The sequence below is a fragment of the Onychomys torridus genome, chromosome 17 (genome assembly GCF_903995425.1).
Source record: "Onychomys torridus chromosome 17, mOncTor1.1, whole genome shotgun sequence".
NCBI lineage: Eukaryota > Metazoa > Chordata > Mammalia > Rodentia > Cricetidae > Onychomys > Onychomys torridus.
The window spans coordinates 59,378,721-59,405,330 of NC_050459.1; the positions used below are offsets into that span (position 1 = coordinate 59,378,721).

The 26,610-nt window shown below is 38.7% G+C and overlaps 1 protein-coding gene across 2 annotated transcripts in view; it reads right to left on the reverse strand.

Moving 5' to 3' along the window:
- Psd3 (pleckstrin and Sec7 domain containing 3) overlaps positions 1–26,610 on the reverse strand; it is a 288,299-nt gene that overhangs the window by 186,049 nt on the left and 75,640 nt on the right. The window contains exons 6-8 of one of the 2 annotated variants that reach the window (XM_036209203.1): positions 26,274–26,386; positions 23,719–23,779; positions 4,990–5,080 (exon numbers count right to left, since the gene is read on the reverse strand). In XM_036209203.1, coding sequence (XP_036065096.1) covers positions 4,990–5,080; positions 23,719–23,779; positions 26,274–26,386 — 265 coding nt within the window. The remainder of the gene's footprint in view (positions 1–4,989; positions 5,081–23,718; positions 23,780–26,273; positions 26,387–26,610) is intronic. The other variant, XM_036209202.1, reaches the window with a different exon arrangement.

The window sequence follows — 26,610 nt, forward strand, 5'->3', positions numbered from 1 at the left end:
CACAAGTAACAAGATTAATAGAATCTGGTCTCATTCTTATTTCCCCAACTATGCTTGAATTCGCTGATAATCATAGAATCTAATGCAAAGGGGGAGGGCAAACCCATGGCGTGTGGAGGTAAGGAAAAGCAATGACCTCCTGCTGCTTGGGGTCAAGCTCTCAGTAGGAAATAGAGGAGAGGAGGGAAACAAGTCATGTTTGCGGTCTTTCCCCTGCTGAATGGGTCCAACCAAAGGCCAGACAGAGCTGGGGAAGTAAGGTAGGCTTGCCTGCTTTTGTTTTTCTAGAAGAATCCTTATAGTTCTTGTTGTCAACTCTGTGTAAACAGGTCCTTTGTGGAGTTTGAACTCATAAACTATTTTATCTCTAACTTTCCAAACTATTTTGAGTTGTTTTTGTTTACCCTTACAGACAGCCATAACTGAATAAAAAGCTAATGGTTATGAACCTGGATTATATAATTTTTATTCTCTGTGTTTTTTTCTTGCCCCCAAAAATGTATTAATCTTCATCTATAATTCATTTCTCTTTGTTGGGCTCTGAATCTGTTTAAAGTTTGGACTTTCTGCCAAGATTTTCTATTGTTTTTAGAATGTACATTTCCTTTAGAATACCAAATGAGACATTACATTGAAAACCAAGTATGTATCTGTAAAGCATCCAACCAACTAAAGGATGGACACAGGAAGTCTATGAAGTTCTGGAAACTTCTAAAAGGATCTTGTCTAAACTCTGTCCTTGAAAACAAGAAAAAAGAAATGCACTTAATTAAGAAATTTGGCGAGAGTCTGCTCAGATAAATCTATAATAATTTAAATTCAGTGTTCTTTATCTTTCCTTGATGAAATAAAGCATTTAAACCCTCCCTAAAGCAAACACTTTGAGAGTGTTGATAGGAGGTAGAAAATGAAACAGAATAACAGCTTGAATGAAAAACATGGCTTCTAACTGAGCATCAAAGTCATTACCACCTTTGACAAAGGTAAATGACCTTCTACGGCTGGCTGTCTTCTTGCATCTAACTTGGTTTACTTTAGATTATGGATGTCTATAACTTTTACTTCAGACAACTTATGGGGAAATCTTATTTGCCAAACGCTCAAATTCCTTGTCCGATTACTTAAGAAACAGCTGAGGCCATCTTGTCATCTATCCTGTCAGTACACTGAAAGACCAGCCAGAGGAAGATCTTATACACGCTGAATTAGAGAACAGAGGTACGTTTCTCATTCAATACACAAAAAGATTAGGGCATGGTTTTCTTGGTCACATCTGTTCAGATAAAGCAGAACAGACTATCCACGTGCATTCCAATATTGGAGAACTGCTCAAACTAAAGTAAGTCCTCCTTGTTTCTCAGCAGCGTGCCATCTCTGAGGACATGTGTACATCTGTCTCCAGAATCTTTTCCAAGTTCTACACCACCTGGTAAACACATGCTAAACCTTTAAAAAACTGTCTCCAACTATGCAGCCACGATATAGGTAGAAATGTTACTCCTGGTCTAAAAACATTTGAAGAAATATAAATCTAAATGTAACTTTGAACCACAGAGATTTGAAAACTGATGTCTTTCATTAAATAGAGTGGCTGCCCTTTAAGCAAGGGCTGTCCTAGTCAGCAACTGTAACTCCACAGTTCCCACCAGCAGGTGCTGCAACAGGGGCCAAAGCCTTGGGAATTGTTACCTCAGGCACTGGTCTCTCAAGGCCACTAAAGGAAACTATCTAGAGCTCTACCCCTTTAAAGAACTCAGGATTCAAAGGTCAAGGTGAAATTCTGCTAGCTCAGAGATGCTGTATAGCAAGTAGTTAACCTTCTCTCCTCACTCCTCAAAAAACAGCATCCTTCTGCTCTGCCCCCACTTAAGAACTCTCTTTATACATGATTCCTCCCTACCACTTCCTGTCAGCTAATTGCAGACTCAGCCTCCTGACTGAAGGTTACTTGCTGTGGATATTGCTCTGTGTAAATAAAGTTCTGATTGGCCAGTGGCCAGGCAGGAAGTATAGGCGGGACAAGAGAGAAGAGAATTCTGGGAAGTAGAAGGTTGGAGAGAGACACTGCCAGCCGCCGCCATGAGAAGCAACATGTAAAGACACTGGTAAGCCACAAGCCATGTGGCAAAGTATAGACTAACAGAAATGGGTTAATTTAAGATAGAAGAAGTAGGTAACAAGAAGCCTGCCACGGCCATACAGTTTCTAAACAATGTAAGTTTCTGTGTGCTTTCTTGGTTGGGTCTGAGCGACTGTGGGACTGGTGGGTAAGAGAGATTTGTCCTGACTGGGCCAGACAGAAAAACTCCAACTACAGTTACTTTTATTTAATCAAACAAATGTGACATGTCTTTGTATCATTCAACAAATATTCCACAGAATAAACAAATGTAACGCATCCTAAATTAATATTACACAACCAAAAACAAGGCCAACGTGAAAGAAGAAAATACCAAGTTCAATGAAGTAGATTAAAGCATTTCTGATCATTAATCAGTAGCATATTTTTACAGGGAATGTATTCAAAGTCCCATTTTCACTCTTACCACACTTTTTAAAGCATCTTAGAGTGTCATGAATGCCTGTCATTTTACAGGTTGGAAATGGGGTGGAGGGAGAGAAAAAGTGTTACTCAGAAACCTGTGAGATGGTAACATACATTTTTGTGGTTATCTGTATGGTATACATATTATATAACTGGAATTTTCTCCCAAATTAAAAGATAGTGAAAAAGAAAGCAAGCAGAACATCAAAGAACTTAAGAGTTGAAACAAAGGGGAAGAGGAAAGAAAGAGGAGGAGGAGCTGGGGAAAAGGTTGAACACTCAACCGTGAAATGAAGTCACACTGCTTTCAAGAAAGCCTTGCCTTACCTGGGGTTGACAGCGACAGTAAACACTGTTCCTGTTACACCGGAACAAAAACATGGCCTCGAGGCCTGAGCAGCAGAGGGCTGCTCTGAAAGAAAATCCGCATTTCACATGACAGTTTCCACACTAAATGCCACTAATATTTCTAGTCACCAGATTCTGCCCCTAGTAAATAATGAATACCAAATAAGAGTCCCTCCCTGAGGTTCATAGCCCTGATTTAGATGCAGGACTTCACAAAGCATCAGGCCATTCCTTGTCAGAGTAAATCAAGAACAGCATGTTTAGCTAATGTGGACAGCTGTCACTGCACTGTACATTATCTACATTTGGTTCTAGACAGCCTCATCAAAAATCTTATAGTCTACCCAATAATATACCTCTAGCCATGGAGGCATCCATATGCTTACTATTAATATCCAAATGCTTTTTAATTAATATCTAAATATCTAGATATTTTCCAGTCAATTTCCCTTTCTCATAGAGTTGATAAAAACCTCACGGGCCCTCCCTTAAAAAGACTTCATCATTTTCCTCTCTAATACCACTACCGCCACCACCAATACCACCAACACACACACACACACACACACACACACACACACACACGAAAAACAAAAAATAAAAGACTTGTTAACACTAATAGCTTTAATAGAGTATGCACACCATACTCAGCATGTCACAGTTCTGCAACCTCTATTTCCTATCCTTATTCAAAATTGTACCCACAGAAACGGCAGTATCAACTTAACAAGGAAGCAATCTTAAAAAATATCTTGTTGGACTTCTTCCCGTATACTAACAAGGTAAGGAAAAAAAATCTCACAGGACTGCATCCATAGAAAAAGAACTATAGATAACTAAAGAATGGCTGAGAGTGGGAGAAACAGTCTTCTCCATGAATAAGCCCATAATTGGTAATCCAGTAACAGGTGGTCAGCCCTAAAACATCTAAATCACATACCTACAAGTAACACTAGAGGAGCAGGTTGTATTCATATAACGGTAACAACTAAAGAAGAAAAGGGCCTGAGTTCAAGGGACAGCAAGAGGTGAAGTACTTGGAAGGGACTGGGAGGAAAGGGTAAAGAACGCAATTATATTTTAACTTAAAATAGAGTAAATCAAAAACTACAAGAAAAGTAGTATTTTTAACCACATACGTTTTGAAATCAGTTGCATTAAAATCATAATATTCTCGAGGCTGATAGTACTGTATTTAATACCTTCTTTAATTTTCCATAGTATGTCTCTTGAAATCCGGCAGAGCACCACCCTCTCTTTATGTTATTACAGGACTGGAGATGTGGCTCAGCAGTACAGCCCTAGCTAAGCATGCACCATATAAATAGACTGAAAGTTATATAAACTATAATGAAGGACACCTCTCTCAACAAGCACGTTTCCAACTCACAGCATGATTCAAATGTGTTACCATTCTGAGGCAATTCTTCCAAAGTGACTGATTCCAAAAGAAAGCTATGTGTCCCAAGTTTTAAATGAAAGACTAGGACTGAACAGAGATCTGTAAAATTCACATTCTCAACATACCCTACTTACACCCTACTTCTAAAATATTCATATTCCGCAGCAATTATTATTTCATATTTTATCAAATATGCTGGAAAAATCTACGGATGTCAAAGTTGATTTTTGTCTCCTTGAAAACAATCTGATGAAAACATGATGAATGTTACAATAATAATGCGAATTGCAAATAATTCATTCACTTCACAATCACTTGGGATTTAATCCATTTCGAGAGGCAGATGAGTGTCCCTGTGACTGGGAATGAACACTGTCATACATGCCTCCAGAAGTCTGCAAATGCTTCTTTAAAATAACTATACCCCTGCAACACAGACAGCACTCACTAACTAGTGGCATTACCAACTAGTCTGCAGCTTCCTATTCTCTCTGCATTACTTATCATGATGCAGAGTGTTAGAAAATCATTGCCTTAGGAAACTTTGTAGTCTGAACTACCCAAATCAAGGCTCAATAGAAAGTCCACCAATAAAAGGCTAAACAAAAAGCTTAAAAACTCAAGCAATCATCAGCTTAAATTAGCAGTAAATATGAATATGAATCTATTTGAAAACCAACAGTCCTGGGCTTACTTTCAGAAGATCCTTGGAGAAATCCACACCTTCATTTACTCCTTGGAGATTTGTAATGAACTCTTGGCAGGTCATCTTCTTTCCAATATTCTAAAATAAAGGAAAATATAATGACATTACACAATTAAGACTAATTCTTTAAAATGTGGATAAGCAGAGTTAGTAACGAATTTGGGTTTGAGTGTGTGTGTGTGTGTGTGTGTGTGTGATAATAAAATTCTAACATAAGAAAGATGCACAGCTTAGTATGCTTTTAAAATTGTCATACTGTATAAAGCATAACATTATGTTAAACCTTTATTTTAACCCAGACAAAAATGTGCAAAATGATGCTGCATTTATACAGGTGAAATATTACATGGTATTAAACTTAAAGCATGGGTTAAAATGTCATTTCTGAGCTGAATTAATGCTTATATTTCCTTACATTTAAGTACACTGAAGGTCCTCAGATTCATTTACTTTGAAGCTGGCTGACTATCTTATCAGCAGAGGAAACGACTTCCAAGTAAGATAAACCAGGAATCCATGCTTACAGTAATAGGAGGAGCCAGAACGTGAACACAATTTGAACCAGCTGCCTGAGCTGCAGTTGGCACATGGAGCTGCATAGAGGCAAATGACACATGTACATGTAGTAGGCTGCTTCTTAGAATGAGCCTCTAAGCCTAAGGAATGAGGTAAAATAGTATCTGCCCTTTCCAGACAGAGGCGTCACATCCGTCTTTCAATGCAATAAGCAAAAAAAAAAAAAAAAAAAAAAAAAAAAAAAAAAAAGTACCATTCCAAAGTCGCTTTATCTTGCTGCTCACTCACTTAAGAAATAAATCTTGAAAAAAGACACCAAAGAACCAAAAGTACTCTGGCACATGCAGGGGAGGCATGCAGGCCATAGAGAGGTAGCACAGGTGTGTAGCATTTCCAGTGGTATGGAATGCAAGTGAACAAAAGGTGCAGAGGCATTCTTACGTCTGTAACAACAGTTTCCTGAGTATGCTTTCCACAGCTACTTGATTGCCTCACAAATAGCAGAGGTATGATCTGAACCATGGCCGTCAAAACGACTACAGCACATGCTCCCACAGAGAGGGGACAAGTACTTCACCGACAGTTGTGCAGCAGCACACACAGAACCCCAGCTTCCAGAACACACCCTTGCCCTTCGGGGTGACTGTCACACACCTTCCCTGTGTTCCATTCTACAAGACTCATCCCACCCGGCTATCTAAATATTTAGAGTGAAGTGCGAAACCTGTTTTGTCAAAACTCCTGCCTCTTCCATCAGCAGGCAGGCACGGATTTCCTATGAACGACTGGATGAATCGCTTGACACTAAGAACAAGCCTTGCCAATCAACTTACTCAGGAGATATTTCCAGTGACTAAGGTCTGCTTTTCTGAAGTTTTGATTTTTTTTTTTATTTAAAGCACAGGAAGGAACTTTAATTTTAAAATGTGCTTTGTAATGGTATACCAAAAATAACAAAAATTCAATTTTCATAATCCTTACTTAGGTCAACCAAGGTACCTCAAGGTATGATCAAATCATTTCAATATGAGTTGGCAAGGTCTTTTTATGTTCCAAGAACAAAGAAAAAACAGTGAATAATCATGAAGCAATTATGTCTTTTAAAAGTCTTTGCTTTCAATGAAAAAAATTTTAAAGACTCCTCAATATAATCACTAATTACACAAAAATATTTTAACATGTCTGAGAAATTCAAATTCTTTTTGAAAATTTGTACATTATTGTTTCTAATAAACTGTTAATAATTATTACTAAGTATAAATCACTCTAAAGTAAGTTTAACATGTGGTAACATACTTCATTTCAATTTGTAGTTTTTATTGCAAATAAGAATTATGATCCAGAAAAAAAAATTCTAAGTATAAAAACCTAACACAAGTAAACTTTTATAGAAAATCAGACAAAATATAAATTCAAGGAGAAATATGAAATAAAACAGTGACTCATTGGTGGATTTGGGCAAAGTAAGGTGGGAACCTTCTGGAAAGGATTCACCACTTAGACGATTAATAATTCACGAGATTTTTAAGAAAATCTCAAAGTTAACATGAGTTTGGAGGAAGCTGGTTCCAGCTTTCATGGAAGACTCTGAGGGGTTTAAGATTTCAACAGAAGTAAAATTAGAAATAGAGCCCAAAAGACAGGATTGACTTGTTATAATCAGGAAAAAAATCATGCAAACAACAGTTTGTCTTATTTATATGTCAAAGGAATATGGATTCTGAAGATGAAGCCCACTGCTGGTGCTGCTGCTGCTGCTGCATTACTGAAATGCCAACACAGAGCTAGACTGGAGCATCACACACAGTCAAAGTCAGGGCATTCCAGTGTCATCCTGCTGCTGTGATAACACAAGAAGCAACTTACGCAAGAAAAGGGTTTATTGTATTTATACTTGCAGTTCACAGTCCATAATTGAGGGAAATCAGGGCAGAAACTTGTGGTCAGAACTTGAAACAGAAACCCTGGAAGAATGCTGCCTGCTGGCTTCCTCTCTTGGCTTCCTTGTAGGCTCATCGCTCCACTAGCTATTATATTGTCCAGGGCCATCTGGCCAGGATGGTACTGCCTACAGTGAGATGGCCTTCCTGCCTCAAAAGACGACCCCACCCAGACCTGCCCACAGCCAATTTGTCCTAGGCAATTTCCCAGTGACGGTTTTCCTCTCAGTTGGCTGTAAGCTGTGCCAAGTTGACAAAGCTGTGACATAAGGGTTGAAAAACTGGACTATGATTCTGAAGGACATTCTACCACAAGGAAAAGACTATCCCATAGCATTGTACACTACAGATAAATCTGTGAACCCACATGTCAAACTTCATTGTCATCTAACTCCAAAAGCTGCCAGAGACCCCCAAGTTTCAGCAAGCACAGGCTGTTTAGTAGGTAGGCATCATCAGAAAGGCAAAATTCTGCCCCCAGCAAGAAGATGCCTCCTCAAAGGCTCAGGTGATCATTAACATTTTTAGTAATTGTTTTAATTAAGGAACATATGCTGGTACAGAAACATATGGCTATTGCAAACTTAATGATCTGTTGGATAGCATAAGCATAACTTTTAAGGCTGATAAAATTTTCATACAGTCACTGTCACCTGGAACCAGAGAATACCTCCTTTTGATATGTTGCTGGATTGATATACTTTGGTTGTTTTAACATAGGCTATTCATAAAGAATATTCTTGTGCTATCACTCTGTTTTGGTATCAGATTAATATTGCTCCCACAGAGAATCTGAGAAGTGTCCTCTCCCATTTTCTTTACAACTGGGTTAGACTTCACAGAGACAGCCATGCAATGAGCTTTTCACTGCAGAGAGATCTTTGTTTACTAACTCAACTGGCTAAAGGTCTGCTCAGCGTCTATACTTCTGAGTTTTGGTAGTTTATTTCTTTGTTGTTGTTGTTGTTGTTGTTCATTTCACCTAAATCGCCTATTCTGTTGACATACAACTATTGGCAGTATTTACTTAGGATCCTTGTATTTCTACAATAATAATGTCCCCTCTTTCATACTACCTTTTGTAATATGTGTCTTCTTTCTTTTCATGGTTTGAAAATGTCACTGATAGGGGGCCAGAGAAATGGCCCAGCAGTAAAGAGCACTGACTAGTCTTCCAAAGGACCTTGATTCAATTCCCAGCAGCCACATGGCAGCTCACAGCTTTCTGTAAGTCCAGTCTCAGGATGTAACAACTTCATACAGGCACATAGGGAGGCAAAATACCAAAGTACATAAAATAAAAACAAATCATTACTTTCTTTTAAAAAGAGAAAATGTCACTGATACTATAGAAGAGTAAACCTATGACCTATGAATCCACTAACTTTTATTATTTATTGTCTGTTTTGTATTTCTGCCATATGTTATGTTTCCTTTAGTTTCACCGGTTTACATGTGCCTGTAATTTGTTTCTAAATAGGCAAGATAGTTGATTTGCACTCACTCTTCCTTTCTGAATGGCCCTTACAGCAAATTCACCATACAGCACTACTAATGTTGTGTCCTATAAGATGTTTTTTAAAATTACATTTTTATTTTTATCTCATATTACTTCTCCATTTCCATTCTGAATTTCTTCCTTGACCCATTATTTATTTGGAAGTATACTGTTTAATGTCCATAAATTTCCTTCAGTCCCTTTTAATTTCATTCCACAATATAGAGAACATAATTTGTACAGTTTCAATCATTTTGCATTTATTGATTTATTGATTTGTTTTTTGCCCTGCTCTTTACAAAATGCAAGAACGCACTAACAATTGCCCCTTGTTTTACAGGATGGCACATAGAAACACTCCAGGAAGAAATATATAGGGCTTGTCTGAAAGGCTGTCCAGCACAGAGGCCTCTGTCCTTTGTGGGGCTTTGATATTCACCTACTTGGCATATGTCTGTCTTTACCAGTGCCATCCCCTCCGTGTGTGTGTGTGTGTGTGTGTGTGTGTGTGTGTGTGTGTGTGTGTGTGTGTAAGGCAGAGCCAAAGTAGATTAATTAAGCGAGGAAGGAGTCCAAGAACTGGAGAGGAGAAATACCCCTTTGTAGCTTCTATAGCAGCTTTAGTACAGTCGTGACTGATGAAATCACTGCCTCTAGAGACAACCCAACCTTCAGGCCTGGTCCCCCACAAGCAGGGTAGACATGCATAGGATAGAGGATGAAAATCCTAACCTTCTAATCAAAGGTCTGTTCTCTTGGAACCTGCTCCTTCCATTCTACAGCTACCCAGTAAGCCACAAAGAGTTAACTCCAAATAAAAATCATTATCACCCAGAAAATCTTGAGGGATTAAGGGCTTCCTATAAGAATCTCCTCTCACTTAGAAAACTGCAAACATTTTAGGAGGTCTGTATTAGGTGCTAGATGTTGAAGACCAAAAGAACCAACGTTTCTCCTAGGTCTTTTCCAACCCTGTGCCAATAAAGGTTCTAATCCATGTGCCAGAGGCAAAAACCAGACACTACTTATTTTATTACAACATCCCAGGCGCCTCTATTGATTCAAAATGTTACAACTCTTATTGGATTCTTTCATTGTTATAAAAGTGTCTACTTTGTCTCTAGTAAAAGAGTACTATCTTGAAGTCTACTTTACAGACAGAAGCAGATGCCTCAATCTCTTACTATTTTGTAAGGGAGGGAGGAAAACTGAGGGAATACGCTCTTACTACTTCTTTGTAGGTCCTATATTATTTGCTGAAAGAGACAGATTTAAAATAGTTCTGCAATCCTGTGATTCCTTCCATTCCTCCTGTAGTTTTTCCTAAAGGAACTTCTGCTATTGAAGGAAATCCCAGTCCAGTCATCAGCTGGCCACTGGGCCAAAGGAGCAGAGACTTAGAAGCCACACAAACAAAGACGGAGTTTGCAATGGCTCTAGCATGTGCTGAGACATGCTTTCAGAGCTCTGGCAGGCAGGCAGTTCGCCCCATCTCCCCCGACAGTCTACCTATGCAGCATCTCAGGCTCAGGCAGGAGTTGCAAGCCTATCTACTTCTCAGGCCTTTCTTTCTTGGGTATTTATGAAAGGTTTTCTAAATGACCCAAAATCACATCAGAACTTATCAAAGCTCCATTTGTGTAAAATATTCCCCAAGCTTCTCTTCTACATAATTTGATATGGTGTTTGTCACAACTTGTCACCATCTGAGGCAACAACAATATTCAACAGCTGCCATAGGCAATTTTCACTGAGTAAGTGCAGAGCCAGAGCAAAGGAAGACAAATCCCAGGGGTGAGGAGCTAGACAAATCATTGACGGTCCACTGGAAGGGAGGCTTTGGATCACTCCACATTCCTGCCCCACCCAGTAGATAGTCATCTTCTGGTTTCACAGTCACTATGATATGTAAGGCAGTTGGTTTTAAAGGCTGGTTCTCACAGAGCTGAAGAGAAGGGATGTAACCTGACAAGTAAAGCACTATGCAATGGTTGTTTGGACATTAGGTGTTTTCATCTGGTTTCCCTTGAATACACTCTGGACCGCTACAAGCCTGGGGTTAATTTCCAGAGTCCTAAAAATGGTGACTATCTCTATCAGTGTTACCAAAGTTACATTAAAGCAGATTTCCTGAGGTCCTCACTCTGCCACTCTGGAGGTATTGCAATATTTTCAGCATTCTTCTAGGAGACTCGTGAATAAAATCTTTAAAGACTACTGGGTAAGCATGCAACATAAGCTTATAATCCCAGCACTTAGCAGGTGTAAACAGGGGGAAGTTCAAGGCCATTCTCAGCCATATGAGTAGTTCTTGGCTATCCTGGGCTACAGGATACCTTTGCCCAAATAACAAAGGAAATTACTGTATGAAGAATGCTTTCTCAGTACAATGAATTTCTACTGTAAATGGAACTGTCACCATTTTAGGAACCAATGGTGTGATTTATAATACTTTCAAACAGCAAAGTCTACAGAGTCTTTTTGGATTAAAAACACATACTTCATTTTAAATCCATATTTATTTTGATTGTTCATTTAGTAGCTCCTCTGGTATACTTTCAGTGATGACTAGAACATCTTCACAGCAGTAATAAAGATAACCCTTGAACATACCTATAGACTTTGAAACTGCAATTGGGAATGACCTGCACTGACCTGCACTGAGGGAGACCTGCTCCCTCTTTTTCCCCCAGGGTACTCTTGAGGGGGGAGAAAGAGAAATATGTCAATAGAAGTATAGTGGAGAGAGACAGTCAGAAAACACAGGAAAGCTCGGGACGGCCTGGGTCAAAACCCAACCACCCCTCCTGTCTCTTCTAAACAGCTTTTAAAGGAATGCCAAGGGGTGGCACAAAAGACCTCCCCCCCAGCACAGCCAAGTGCAGACCATCCCAAACACCTGTGACCATGCACGTGGTCAAGCCATCCCCTAATGCAGCCCAGCTGTGTAAAGCAAGCTCTGATCTCGCTAGAAAACTTTTGTGGGCTCCCACACTGCACGTACCTTCAGGTTCAGATATCTTCATCATCAGAATCAACTAAACTTCAATGGAAGAAGTATTTTGGGGGCCTATATTAAATATTATAGTTAACCAAGAAAATACCTGAATCATAGGGGAATATATGTTTAGAATGCTTAGAAATGTTATTATTTCTATAAGTGACTACAGCATGAAGATGTTGGCATATTCATGAAGTAGAGGACTAGAATCAATCCCTGCTGGCAAGGAGGGTTGGCTATGCCTTGGATTACACAGTATAGAAGCACAGTGCAATCACACAGTGCATTGTGTGCCAATTTCTCTTACCAACAGAGAAAAAAGGTAAGTAAGAAGTATGACTCTCTCTGTGTCAAGGATGTCCAGCTACCGCTTGAATACTTGATTAGTTGAAGCTGGTTATCATTGCCCTTCATTGCCTTTCTCTGGCTTACTGGTAATTCTTCTAAGGGAGGTTTGTAGGCAAAGGGAAAGGTTCGAGTCTGTCCATTTTAATTCTTACTGTCATGTAGACATTCTCCCTTCTACAAAGTTTCATAAAAGTTTTAATGGAAAGTAAAAAATAAAGCATCTTGCATCCAGAAACCTTCAAGATGCTTCTCTTCTCTTCACCTTGTCATATAAAGTCATATGGACTTTAAAATGTCATTCAAGCAAATGCTGCCCACTGGGTAAAGTGACCTCGAGTTACTTTATATCTTAAGAATTCTTAGTATAGCAAAGATACTCATATATTCATTCTCTTCGCAAGTTGATTAAAGAAGGGTAGGCCCCTCTAAAACAAGACTTGACCAACTACCTGAGTTCCTTTTTATAAGATCAGTAAAGAATAAAATCTCGAAAAGCCATCCTGACTCATTTAGACATAGTAATACTTCTCAAATCTACAATGCTAACACAGCTAACTCCCTTGGAGACAAGGAAGACTTTAATCCAAACTTGGAGAGTTAAAGTATGCAAACAGGAAATACCATAAAATTAAGAACCTTGCTAGAAACCTTCAAATATTATAAGGTCAAAATCTTAAATGCTTAGGTGATCAAGGTGCTATCTTGAAGAAAAAGAGTATTAAAGAAGAAAAATCAGACTTTCTTATTAAAGGTTCACCAAATAAGCTGAAAATTATTCTCTACACTGATTACATTGCTGCATTAAAATATTTTCTTTTTAATAAAGATTTATTTGTGTGTGTGAGTGTGTGAGTGTGTGTGTGTGTGTGTGTGTGTGTGTGTGTGTGTGTGTGAGAGAGAGAGAGAGAGAGAGAGAGAGAGAGAGAGAGAGAGAGAGAGAGAGAGATATTTTATGCTTTTACCTCATGGGTGTCCAGGTATCAGTGGGGACCAGAAGGCGGCACTGGATCCCTGGAGCTACAGTGTCTTAGTCAGGGTTTCTGTTGCTGCGTTGAAACACCAGAACCAAAACAAGTTGGGGAGGAAAGGGTTTATTTGGCTTACACTTCCACATCACTGTTCATCACTGAAATACACGGGAGCTGCTTACTGGTTTGCTCTTCATGGACTGCCCAGCTGCTTTCCTATAGACCCCAGGTCTCAGGGATGGCACCACCCACAATGGGCTGGGATCCCCCATCTGTCACTAGTTAAGAAAATGCTCTACTGGCTTGACTACAGCCTGACTTAGGGAGGCATTTTTCTTCATTGAGGTTCCCCCTCTCAGAGGACTTTAGCTTGTGACAGGTTGCTATCAAACTAGCCAGCACATGAAGTTGTAGGTGGTTATGAGCTGACTCATGTGGATCTCAGAACTGATGTCTGAACTCAGGACCTCGGCAAGAACAGGAAGACCTTCTCCTGGTGCAGCCATTGCTCCCGCCCCTAAAATAGATTTCTTTTAATAGAAAAGAGTCTTTTCTCTAGGTATCTTTTAAAGACACAGTGAATGTCTTTATCCTTTAAAGACACAGTGAGTGTTCTTCTGAGGGGAATTCTTTGCTTTCCAAATAAAAACATTTAAATGTTTTAGAACAGTCCTAGTTCAACTTTAGGAGAACATTCTAAATCTCACCTAATTATGTTAGGGGGGGTCCATCAAAACCGCAAGTAGTTTTAAAGTAAATTTAAAAATATGTACGTGTTTGTGAGAGAGGGAGATGTTTTGTGTGGGCCCTGGATCCCCTGGAGGTAGAGTTACACACGGTTATAAGCTGCCACACAGGTGCTGGGACTTTGACCTCAAGGTTACTGTAAGAACAACAAGTGTTCTTAAATACAGAGCCGTCTCTTCAGCCCTTAAAGAAGTAATAAACAAATTCTGTGAATTTCTGTAAAGGATCAGACAGCAAATATTTTATTTGCAGACCATGAGTTCTCTGTGACAGGTGCTCGATATTGGCATCACTCTGTAAAGAGCTTTAAAAGTGGGCATGGATGTATTCCAGTAAAACTTTATTCACACACACACACACACACACACACACACACACACACACACCAAAAAACACAACAAAACACAGAACCCCAATAGATTGTGCCTGTCTGTACTGGCTGGTTTTGTGTGTCAACTTGACACAAGCTAGAGCCCTAAGAAGAAGGAGATGAGAGCCAGCTGTAAGGTATTTTCTCATTTAGTGATCAAAGCAGGAGAGCCCAGCGCATGGTTAGTGTGTGTGGGGGGGGGGGGATGTCATCACTGAGCTGCTGGTCCTGAGTTCTACAAGGTGGGTTGTCACGGGAAGCAAGCCAGTAAGCAGATCCCCCTTCACGGTCTCTGCATCAGTTCCTGCCTCCAAGATCCTGTCCTGTGTTGTAGACTATTATTTTAAGGTGTGTTACTTTTGTTTATGTTGTATATTATTTTAAAACACCTGATGGTCTAATAAAGAATTGAACATCCAATAACAAGACAGGAGAAGGGATAAGCAGGGCTGGCAGGCAGGGAGAATATTTAGAAGGAGAAATCTGGGAGGAGGAAGAATAAAAGAGATGGAGGAGGAAAAAAAGAAGAGTAGCCAGAAAAGGAGGAGGACTCCAGGGGCCAGCCACCCAGCTACACAGCAAGCCACAGAGTAAGATTTACAGAAGTAAGAGAATGGAAAAAACCCAGAGGCAAGGTAGACAGGATAATTTAAAGTTAAGAAAAGCTGGCTAGAAACAAGCCAAGCTAACGCTGGGCATTCATAATTAAGAATAAGCTTATGTGTATGATTTATTTGGGAACTGGGAGGGTGAATCCCCCAAAAAAAGCAGAAACAAAGGACAACAGCCCTTCTTGACTACCTGTCCTGACTTCCTTCAGAGACGATCAGCAATGCTGAACTGTAAGCCAAATAAACCCCTTTCTCCCCAATTTGCTTTTTAGTCATGGTGTTTTGTTGCACATACAGAAACCCTAAGACACCATCCTTGACCTAACATGAGTTAGCAGAAAATGGATTAAGCATCCTGATAGATCTAGTCTCAATTTCAGGTTTTCCCTTAGTTAATGGATTTTCCTCTACTTCACTAAAAACCAGCTCCCAACTGATGGGTGAAAGGGGGAAATGGAGACTTTTGTTCACAAAGCTACCCAAGCTCTAGTTCAAACAAAACAAAGCACTCAGCAAAAAGGCACACTGCTCCTAACAAAGAAATGGAGCCTTCTACTAAGTTCCAACTATCATCTAGTAGTCTCAGACCTAGTGGGAACTACCAATAGAATAAAGTGTGCACCGTGGAAGTGGACACAGCATAGATTCTGAGTTAGGGTTGAAGAACTGGGCAGAATAACCAAGTTATTAGTTTTTAATAATGTAAGAGCTGGAAGCTTTGTGGGACACGTGCTTTGGGAGAAACTAGCAGCTCTCATTGTCCGTGGATAAAATCTAGCTTCATAAGTCTTGAGATAATAGAGCACAGCCAGCATATCATCCCCGAGACACACACACACACACACACACACACACACACACACACACACACACACACACACACACAAAACACTTCCACCTCCTCCAACATGTGATGAAACAGTACATCTCTGACTTGGTAACGACCTCAGCTAAGCAGCACTGCTATAAAGCTCAGGCTTGCTTTTGTTTTGTTTTCCACTCTACCAAGGAAGTGGAACTGTGTTATGCTGCCCTCAGGTGTTCATCGTTTTAGATGCACTTTGTTTCCAAGCCTCTTGAACAGCCCTGGCCAACAACTCAAAAGAGGGCTTCTCATGTCTGCAATTGGGGTTTTTATTAGGTGGCCTCTGGCTCTTTAGAGGGAATTATGTCAGCCCAGATGAGAAAACTGCATTCAAACTGTATATGTACATTTAGACACTATTATGTGCGCTCTTTAAAGATAAATAGTTAATGTGCCCCTTTCAGCCATTCTATTACTCTTTACCCCTCCTTTCTCCTGTACCTACCTTCCTCTCCCTTCCCTAAGGGATCCCCCCTTTCCGTTTTCCCTATCACATCATTTGTTTCTCCTCTTCCTACCTTCTTCTGTATTTACCTCTTTCCCCTCTCTCCTTTCTCCCCTGCTCCCATTTCCCGTCAGATCACTAGTACGCAAGGAACATTACGTGGACTCAACAGGGTCTATTTGTACATACAAATATATACATGCATACAGTAGCAATTAATTTAAAAAGAGGCCATGGATTTGAAAGGGAGTGTGAGGATTTGAAGGAAGCAAAGTGAAGGGAAAAACATAATTACAATCTCAAAAATAAACAAGAAGAATTTTTCAAAGCAGGAATCTGCAATATGAAGACTTAACTTCTTTCATAGACTCCAATCACAAATTTAAGAGGTTGAAAATCCAACATCAAGGATAGGCGAAATCTTGGTGGGTTTTATCCACCTCTCCTGTAACATATTGCCACTGACAGTGGTAAGAAGACATTATGCACTATATGAAGAGTTTTCAGTTCTAGGGTCCTGTTCCAGGTTTCAATAAGCTCACATCCGTTTTGTACTAACACTAAAAGCATTTCTTTTGTCAGGCAGTGGGTGGTGGCACACACCTTTAATGCCAGCACTCCAGCACTTGGGAGGCAGAAGTAGGCAGATCTCTGTAAGTTCAAGAGCAGCCTGGTCTACAGAGCAAGTTCCAGAGAAACCCTGTCTGGAAAAACCAAAACAAAACAAAAACAGCATTTACTTTTTCATTTGCATTGTCTCACAAGTATTCACCAAACAATTCTAGGAGCTATATATGACTTCTGACATATTTCAATAGAGTAAGTGTGAAAGCAAATATAAAACTCCAGCTGTCCTCAATTAGTCCAAATAGTAAAACGACTACAAAGAAAATATTTTAAAAAATTTTTAAAATGCTAGTTTCCACTCAATTGTCTCATATCATAAAGTATAATTCATAATTATAAAAAGTATGTTGTTTAGTTAGTGGACTTTAATGATTGAATAATGACTTTAAAGTTTTAGATTCAGCTCATAATGCAGTATTATTAAAACACACCAAAAAAAAAAAAAATCACCTGTTTGGGTCTTCAAACATTTTCAGAGTTATAAATATATTCTAAGGCAAAGTTGGAAAAATGTCCTAAGAATAGTCTAGCAGTACTTAATTAGAACACTTTTTTTTTTTAATTTTGAGGAAATAAAACACAATGAACTCTGTCAAAACACACAGATTTAATTTGACTTTTAACTTGGCTGTCATAAGAAGAAATGAGTCAAGTCATGGAGAGTAGAGGTCTAGTGAGCTTCCACTCATTCTCCTCTCTCCGAGTCGAGGGAGGGAAAGAAGGAGGGAGGGAGGGCCAAACTGACTTAATATTGAGTTTCACATGCCTTATTATGCAAGTGTGAAAACTCAGAAGGAATAGTACTGGTTAAGTAATGTGTTGGTTAGATCCAAGGCCGCTGAATGAGCCCACTGACTCACGAGATAACCACTCTGACATATCTTCTTCATGTGAACCTGTTCTCAAACGGGGTAGAATAAAAAAAAAATGAAGAAGCAGATAAAAGAATGGGAAAGTTTTCATTTTCAGAGGTCACAGAATTGAATGAAACTGACTAGTGCATAATTAAACTTTTACATAAAAAGGATTGATTCTTATTAAAAGCTATACCGTTGCCAATAAGATAGTGAGTAGCACTGCATTCTAAAAGCCATTTTAAAATAAAAAAATCAAACTATCATCTTTTCCTGTAAAAACATTCCACAGCTGAAGGCTGGATTCTCAGTCTAGTCCGTACACACTCCTCTGGTAATACATACTATTTGAAAACATAACAATGGTGAAAACAACTCAGCGGGAAAGCACCATCCCCTCTAGATCCAAGTCTACTTGTGCTTCTGTGCACTTTCAGGGCTGGTGAGGAGCTTTACATGAGGAGAGTCTAGCGGAAGCCACTATGGCTGGGAACTCTGATCAAGAGAAAAGGCAGGCTACAGTAAGGCAGCAGTGGGGGTCACATACCAGATAGTAACACTACAACTCATGACAGTAGCAAAAATTACAGTCTGAAGAACAACAAAACAATCCTATGGTTGGGGTCACCACAACATGAGGAACTGTATTAAAGAGTGGCAGCGTTAGAAGGTTGAGAACCACTGCCATTCGGGAAAAGAGATCACATGGAAAGGGCTGACTTGGCAGAAATTACATTCACAGCCAAAATCCTTTAGTAGATTTATAACTTGGGATAGGTTCCATAGCAGAGGACACCAAGGATACAGGGCAGCACAGACAGAAAGACATAGGGAAGCTAGGAAAAAGGGAGGAAGGCAAGACTAGTTATAATAGTTGCAGATATAGAAATTCCCAAGGACATTAACTACATATGACTCATCCATTTCATGGAGGGCTGTAAAGCCTTTACATGTAGAACTCCTGAGGAGAAGAGAATCATTTTTTTATGAGGGTTTCCCATGCTCTGGTGTGTAGCAGGAATCTTAGAAGGTCTTATTAATAAAATCAAACCCGGAGCCAGTTATTGGGGTAACGGCTGGAAGATCAGAGAAGCAGAACAAGCCACAGCTACCTCACCTTGCCAATTCCTCAGCTGATCCTGTTTCCTCGGGCTGGAAGCTTCTGAGTCCTCATCCAAATCGAAACTAGCTGAACTGATGCTAGAACCCTAAAAGCTTAACCAGCTCTAGTTCCTGGTCCTCATGCCTTATATACCTTTCTGCTTTCTACCATCACTTCTTGGGATTAAGGGTGTGAGTCACCATGCCTGGGTGTTCCAGTGTGGCTTTGAACTCACAGAGATCCAGGTGGATCTTTGCCTCTGGAATGCTAGGATTAAAGGCTTGTGCTACCACATTACGAATGTTCCATTCTCTGCCCCCAGATATGTTTATTGGGGTGCACAATATATCAACCACACTGGTGGGTGACCCATGCACATGTACACAGGGGCAGCATTAACTGGACTTGGTGGCATACCAGCAATAAAAAAGCACAACCTAAGATTGGGAGGGGGACATGGTGGAAGGATACAGGAGAAGTTGGAGGTGAGAAATTGAGTATGGATATGATATTTTATTCTATACATGTATGAATTTTCAAGAATGAAGAAAAACAACACAATAAAACAAAGTAAGAAAGTATTGTCTTAAATAAAAATGTGACAGTTACCTTCCAGTACTTCAAGTAAACCAAATACTTATCTACCCTTTAAATTCCCACAAAGTCAATCTAAAAATGTGTTTTACTGGCTGCTGTGAAGGCACTCTTACTATATTTTAAGATTAATCTGTTGTAAAATGTACACTTAATTCTTTCTTTTCCCTACCAATATGGCATATTTATTAGGTTTTGCCCTGTGTTTAATTCTTTAATCTTAACACCAAGCACAAGGAAGGGCATGCCTCCTGTTAAACTCTGACCACAAAGATGATACTCAGTGCCCCAAGGACAAGAGATCTGTATGGGAACCAATGAAGGCAGCAGAAACTCCCCTTAGGTGTCATACCCTACCTCTTCTACCCACAATACCTGGTGAGTGGATCCTACTAATGCTGAAGAGCACAGAGCAATGTTGGGAAAAGTTGCTACTGAAAATCTCAAAAAACAATGTTGAACAATAAATTCTGTCACAAATTTATCTAACAGTAACTTTCTGGACACAGCCTGATACTGGTTGCATATTTCTCGAGATTTCCTAACTATGGATTGACGGATTTGGTCAGCAGTGTTCATATTAGCTCCCTCTTCATTGGAAGCCAGTTCCTGCCCCCCCCCCCCCCAACCCCAGCATCACCATGAGAACACCAGTCCTACCTACTCTTCTGCCCCCGCCACCTGTCTTCAAACCAGGCAACAATCTTGGGGAAGGGGAGATGAATCTTACTATGCACCAAACATATGAGAACTAGGTAGTTTTAGCCACTAGAATTTACCTGAAGCCTAGTCCAAACAGAAATGATCAAATTTTTCTCATATATCAAATCCTTCTATTTATAATATTTTGCAATAACACAAAAATGGAAACAAAAATGTCAATCCTACTTCCATATTCCAAGCAATTTTAGCAGGCTTAGTGCTTAAAATTGTAATTTAAAAGTTTTTATTTATAGACATTTAATTCCATGTACATTTTGTAGATAATGAAATATTGAAAAAAATAAAAGGGATTACTGAGCAAGTCAGTCATGTGATCAAAACTTCAAAGTAGTACATCTACAAGAGTACTACAAAGGTCAGTACAAGCATGATACTGGTGCTAAGATAATGATAAACCATTGCTTTTCATTTTAAACTAGGTAGTAAAGAGCAACAATGAATTTGTCTGGAAAGAACCAGCAAATACTTCATATTTCCCCCTGGCCTATTTAATGAGGCACATAACTATAATGCAATGTGAATTTTTAAAACCTTGATGTGTTTCTACAACAGCTTCTCATTTACCTACTAAACATGCCTTCAGTTAAATCTGATTAATGGTAACCCATGATAGAGGAGCTCTGACTGATGGAACATATGCTTGCTCAAATGGTACAGAACCTGAAACAGTATAGGGCACTATTGGGATCTGGTGAATGAGAGGATACACACATCAGACAAAGATAGAAAAGCAGTGCAACATGTAATGTGGCACTACCTACTAGGGGTTATTATATTAGTACTCATTCCATCATCTTATTAGTGAAAAGAGCAGGATAAACAAGGCCCACACCAATGCATTTACAGAGCATCATTACTTAAAGAAGAATCACAAGACAAGGCAAAGTAAAACAAAAGAGCCCAAATCAATTAACCCCCAGTTAGCCCTTCCCTGGAGAAAGCTTGAGGACAAGCTGGGTTTAGTACTTCCTAGGCATGCTGCTGTGCTGCTGTTAGGGCACCATGGTAGAGAAGAGAGGGGAGATGGCGCGTGTTAGTTTACCGCAAAGGGTTATTCCGGCACTGGGCCAGGCAGTCGATAGCGATGGCCTATGCAGGACAGCAGTAAGGCAAAGGGAAGAAGCAAACACTAGAAAGAATTCTCAAATCTTCTGAATGATTCAGCCTCAGAATGGCCATGCTAACCAGTCACATACAGACTAGATCAGGCAATTATGATGCAAGAGAATCTACATCCAGAATTATGGACAAACACTTACCACCTAGTTTATTTTTAAAATGAATCCAGAGGGAAAGATAGGAAAAACACATTTTCATACGGTTAGCACTTATGTTAGCAACTATAGATCTCACACATCATTACACAAAACCTAAACACCAGACAACCCTAAGTAAATAGTATGTACTTTTACACACTCAACCAAGGCTGAGAACTAATTGACACCAAAAATACAATCCAGATAATGATCCAGAGAGATTTACCGTAATTACAGTCCCCTTTATATCAGTAGCATGCTACTTTAGGCAACTGCTAATTGTCTACATTCAGCACAACCAACGGCAACATTAGAATATTCTTGAATCCCAGTGTTATTACAAAGGAAAGGTAATGCTCAGTTTCCTCACTTCTTTGTTGTTTGGCAGTGCACCTCTGTGGAGCCCTGGCTGGCCTCAGACTCTCCACACTCCCACCTTAATTTCCCAACTTCTGGGATCCCAAGAGTGTGCCACTGTGCCCAGTGCATGATCCTTTATTGGATCCCTCAAGAGGTCTGGAGCTGGGATTAGGACCGGTGGCCCTGCCCTTGTGATTCTGCAGCTGTGCTTACACACCAGGAGATCTACAGTGTGTTTACATCCAACCACAAGAGGTTAGCTGAATAAAAATTACATGTCATAGCCACACTTGCTACTTCATTTCAAATTATTATGAACAGTAAGATGCATGCTTACTTCAAAGTATTATTAAAGTATTAGGAGCTCTTTTTTAAAAAAGCAATCCAGGATTTACTAGAAAAAAGTCTCCCAAATCTGACAAGTTTTACAGACGTTATATGAGAAACTCAACATTCTTCAACAAGAATGAAATATTAGTACATTTTTCCATTACCAGATATTTCTTAATCAAAAGATGATAAATACACAACTATTTTATGTTAATGGGACTTCAAAAATGTCCAATGTGAAGAGGCTTCTTTATGCTGGGAAGCACTGGAAAGGTCAATATTATATGGGCACATCTATACTCAAAATGATCGTTTTTGACCAAAAAGTCAGGGAATGAAAGTATAGTGTGGAAGGAAAGAGGGGCAGGAGGAACCTATCATCACACAATTCAAAGATCCATGTTGTAAAAGCACCTCTTGTCTGGCCACAGGAAGTCTGAGGACAGTCCACAGCTTAAGTCCAACACTTAAAGGTTCTCACTACAATACTTTCATTCTTGGACTTCTGCTACATGTCTCCAATCCACCAAATTACTCTAAATAATCCTTTAAAAATTGCAAAAGAAAATGAACTTGTGAGATATGTTACCATGGAATTAACAGTATGATCTAGTACTCAATTTCCCCACACTTGACTACTGGGGGACCCTTTCTGCACCCTAGTCCTCTGATAACAGCTAGTTCAACTTAAAGGTCCCATAGAGCTCCACACTAACTGCTTTAGAAAAGAGCTCTATAGTGTCAAGAGAATGGTGTAATTGTTTAGGATAATGGAACAGATAGCAGCTAACTAGTAGTTTTCACATAGCTTCTAAAATTACTAAGTAAAATATATTAAGTCAAGGGTTGATATATTCAATTACACAGAAACTTGAATTTTTCCTTCAAAATACATGGACCTAGAACTTTGTTCTAAATAAATATAGATGAGTTTAGATTTTCATAAAATACTCTTATTTCCCAAATGTGAACTTGATAACTAAAGTGATAAAAATTTTGTTTCTATTACAGGTAATAGTTTATCAATATAAATTTATGATGTATTTTATTTTAAACAGAAGATGAGATACATTGGTTTTGTGGTAGGTTTTATTTTGGTATTTTAGCTAGTTAGCAAAGCAAGTGAGTTGAAGAATTCAGAAAAGACTGAACTGATAATACCTATTAAAACTTAAAAATGGCAATTTCAGTTCTAACTTACATTATCTTTCCAACATTGTACATCAACCAATTGACTACCTAACCAAAAGACAACAAAACAAAACCCAAAACAAGTAAAGCCTCTGCCTGCCCTCTGGTGGAGAAAGATGATACAGAATACACACACTAAAACCACACCAGGCACCTACAAAATACAGCGTCTTTTGAAAATTACTCTCTGTGCTAGCATGTGGAATGAAAGGGATATTTCTTTTTTTGGAAAATTTATATTTATCTACATGTTATGGGGATGCTCTAGAGAAAAGGCAAGGAAGGGCAGAGAAAACTATACATGAACACAAAAGCAAAGACAAGCTTGTAACATTGCAGATTCTGTGAGGCAGCATCACAGACCCACACTTACATGGCCATGCAGGTCTGTGTTGAGGAGCATCATAGCACAGGTGAGGCAGTGGACTCCATCTGCAAAAACAGGGACAACTGTTAACGTAGCATATACCAAGCTGTGCTAGACACAACTAACTTTGTTTGGAAGGCAGACAATGGATGAGACAAGTTGTAAGGACTTCCAAAGACAGCTGAATTCTTCTAATGATAAATAAACTGGTACCTTCCCTCTCTGAAGGGCAATTTGGCATTGCATGTGCAAAGCCTTGAAGTAGTGTCATTTAACACAGCAACTCCTCTGTGGCCTGACACTGAGGAAACAACTAAGGATCTACGTAAATACAAGAATTCAGAGACAGACGCTGCTGACAATGAGATACAAATATAACCCTCCGGGAACAGAAGTTTGTAATGTTGAGTATATTAGGAACGTTGTGCAGAAACATAGGCGGAATTGAAAAGATACTTGATAATCAGTTATATGAGAAACACACTATGTTCAGTATGATTCTATGAAATGTAAATATTTCCAGAAGAATACATCAAAATACAAAGGTATTGCTGGATCACAAAACATATTTCTTTTTTTATTTATATTTTCTCAATTTTCTGTAGCATATGGTATCAATGTGAAAATAAATCATCTAATATTTAAGGTATACAGATACTAATAGACATACTTTGCAACATTCTTTAAAGACCGCATTTAGATTATATTGTTCTTCTAGAATGTTATAGATAAAGCCAAAAGTAAAACACTGAAATAATCTGGGAGGATAAAAAATTAAATATTCAGGAAAATGCAGTCAAAGACTGAAATAACATACCAACTTAAATAGGAATATCACTTTCATCTTACTTTATAAAGTAATGTAAAAAGTACATAGAGCTAAACATCTTACCTTCAAATATCAGGTTAGCTTTTCTCTTTACTAATTCTTAACCCAAGTATAACAGATGATAATAGTTTTAAAGATATGCCAAATGCACAGGAAAGAAGTTTGTTTTTAAAAGCACATCTTTTATTTTAGTGGGTGGTTTCTCTTATGTAATGTATATATTTCACAGCATATTTATTCTCATCCCATTTGCTGATCACAGGTTCAAAGCAATTCCAGGAATTATTGTAAAAGTCAGCAGTAGACACTCCAACGCCCTCCTCAAGAGCATGTATACCCACTCTCACAGGCCCTGCTGTGCTCTCAACATGTTAGCATCCTCTTAGACTTTGAGGTGTAATGGAAACAACTCTCCCCCACCTCTTGGGTTCTCTAGTTGGTGCGGACCCAGTGATAGAACTGATAATCAGTCCAAATAGTAACAGTATATACACAAAAATGTGATATTGATGATCAAATGCTGAACTGATAGCTACAGCCTGACAGGGTGGGGTGAGCAAGGACTTGGCTACTCTCAGTCTCTATTCAGAGATAATTACTGTTCCTTGCCCATCTACTCTTAGAAATTTATTCCGGAATTAATAAATTCGTGAGAAACTTTCACATTTAAAAGTGAATATGCTTAAAACTTGAAATTGTGCATTGCTACCATACTTTAAATGTAAAAAGACTCTCCTTAGGGGTTGACTGATAGTTAAATAAATATTACTTTACTCTGTAAAAACAGTACCACAAACAAACTCATAATTCACTAAAGTCATAAATGAAAGGTAGCTTTAAAGATTTTAATTAATATCAAACAAAAGCATCAGAGATTCAATAAAGCTTCCATAGAGATATATAAATATGCAAAAGCAATTACTAAGCTAAACATGCATGGATTTCAGAAAGTATAGTGATTAGGACTGCTGTGGAATAATCCTTCTATACACTGTATTACTCTCATCAGTTAATAAAGAGCTGACTGGCTAGTACCCAAGCAGGAATTATAGGCAAGCTAACCAAACTAGGAGAATGATGGGAAGAAGAAAGGTGGAGTCAGGGGAGATGCCAGCAACCCTCTGAGGAAGCAGGTCATGTTAAAAAAGGTCATAACAAGACATGAGCCATGTGGCAAGGCATAGATAAGAAATATAGGTTAATTTTTACAGTTTAAGAGTTAGCTAGTAACAAGACTGAGCTATCGACCAAGCATTTATAATTTACATTAAGTCTCTGAGTCAGTTATTTGGGAAGCAGCTGCCAGTTATTTGGGAGCAGGCAGTTAGGACAGGGAAACTCTGCCTACATATGACTATAAGTAGAAGAAGTAGGAAAACCAATAATGTATTACAAACTACATTGCACATCAAATTCAAGAATGGCAAAGTTGAGCATAGAAAGACAATATAAATAAAGTACACTGCCATATTATCAATTTTTAAATAGAACAAAAATAATTAAAAGAACAAAAACAGCATGTTATTAAACATTCCTTTAAAAGATAATATGAAAAACTAAAATGAAAGATTAAGAATAGCAAATGAAACTAATGATTCCAACTTGAATTTAAATAAACTAGAAAGAGGAAAATTAAATATTACTTATTATACTTTTACAATAAATGTAACTTTTATAATAAGGAAAATAACCACAGCCATAAAAAAATTTCAAGCTTCTCATTCGATTACCTTGTGAGGTGATAGTGTCTGGATTACAATAAAAATATCTATTGGAGAAATGTATTAATACTCTCTCACGCTCCTGTGTTTCTCCCACAAGAGAAAATGCTTTAAAGAAATACCTGAGAAAGAATAATAAAGGAGAGAAATAATTAAGGATTTTACATTTTTTAACATTTGACAGTTATCTTAGAGAAAAGCAAGGGAATAATTATACAAAAGCATCCTACAATCATTTCTCCGTACTTCCTAAAATATTCACTAGATGGTTACTCAATATAAACAAACTGTTATTTAAATTCTACAAAATGTGGGCAGGACCAATGGCCCAACAGGTAAAAGCCTG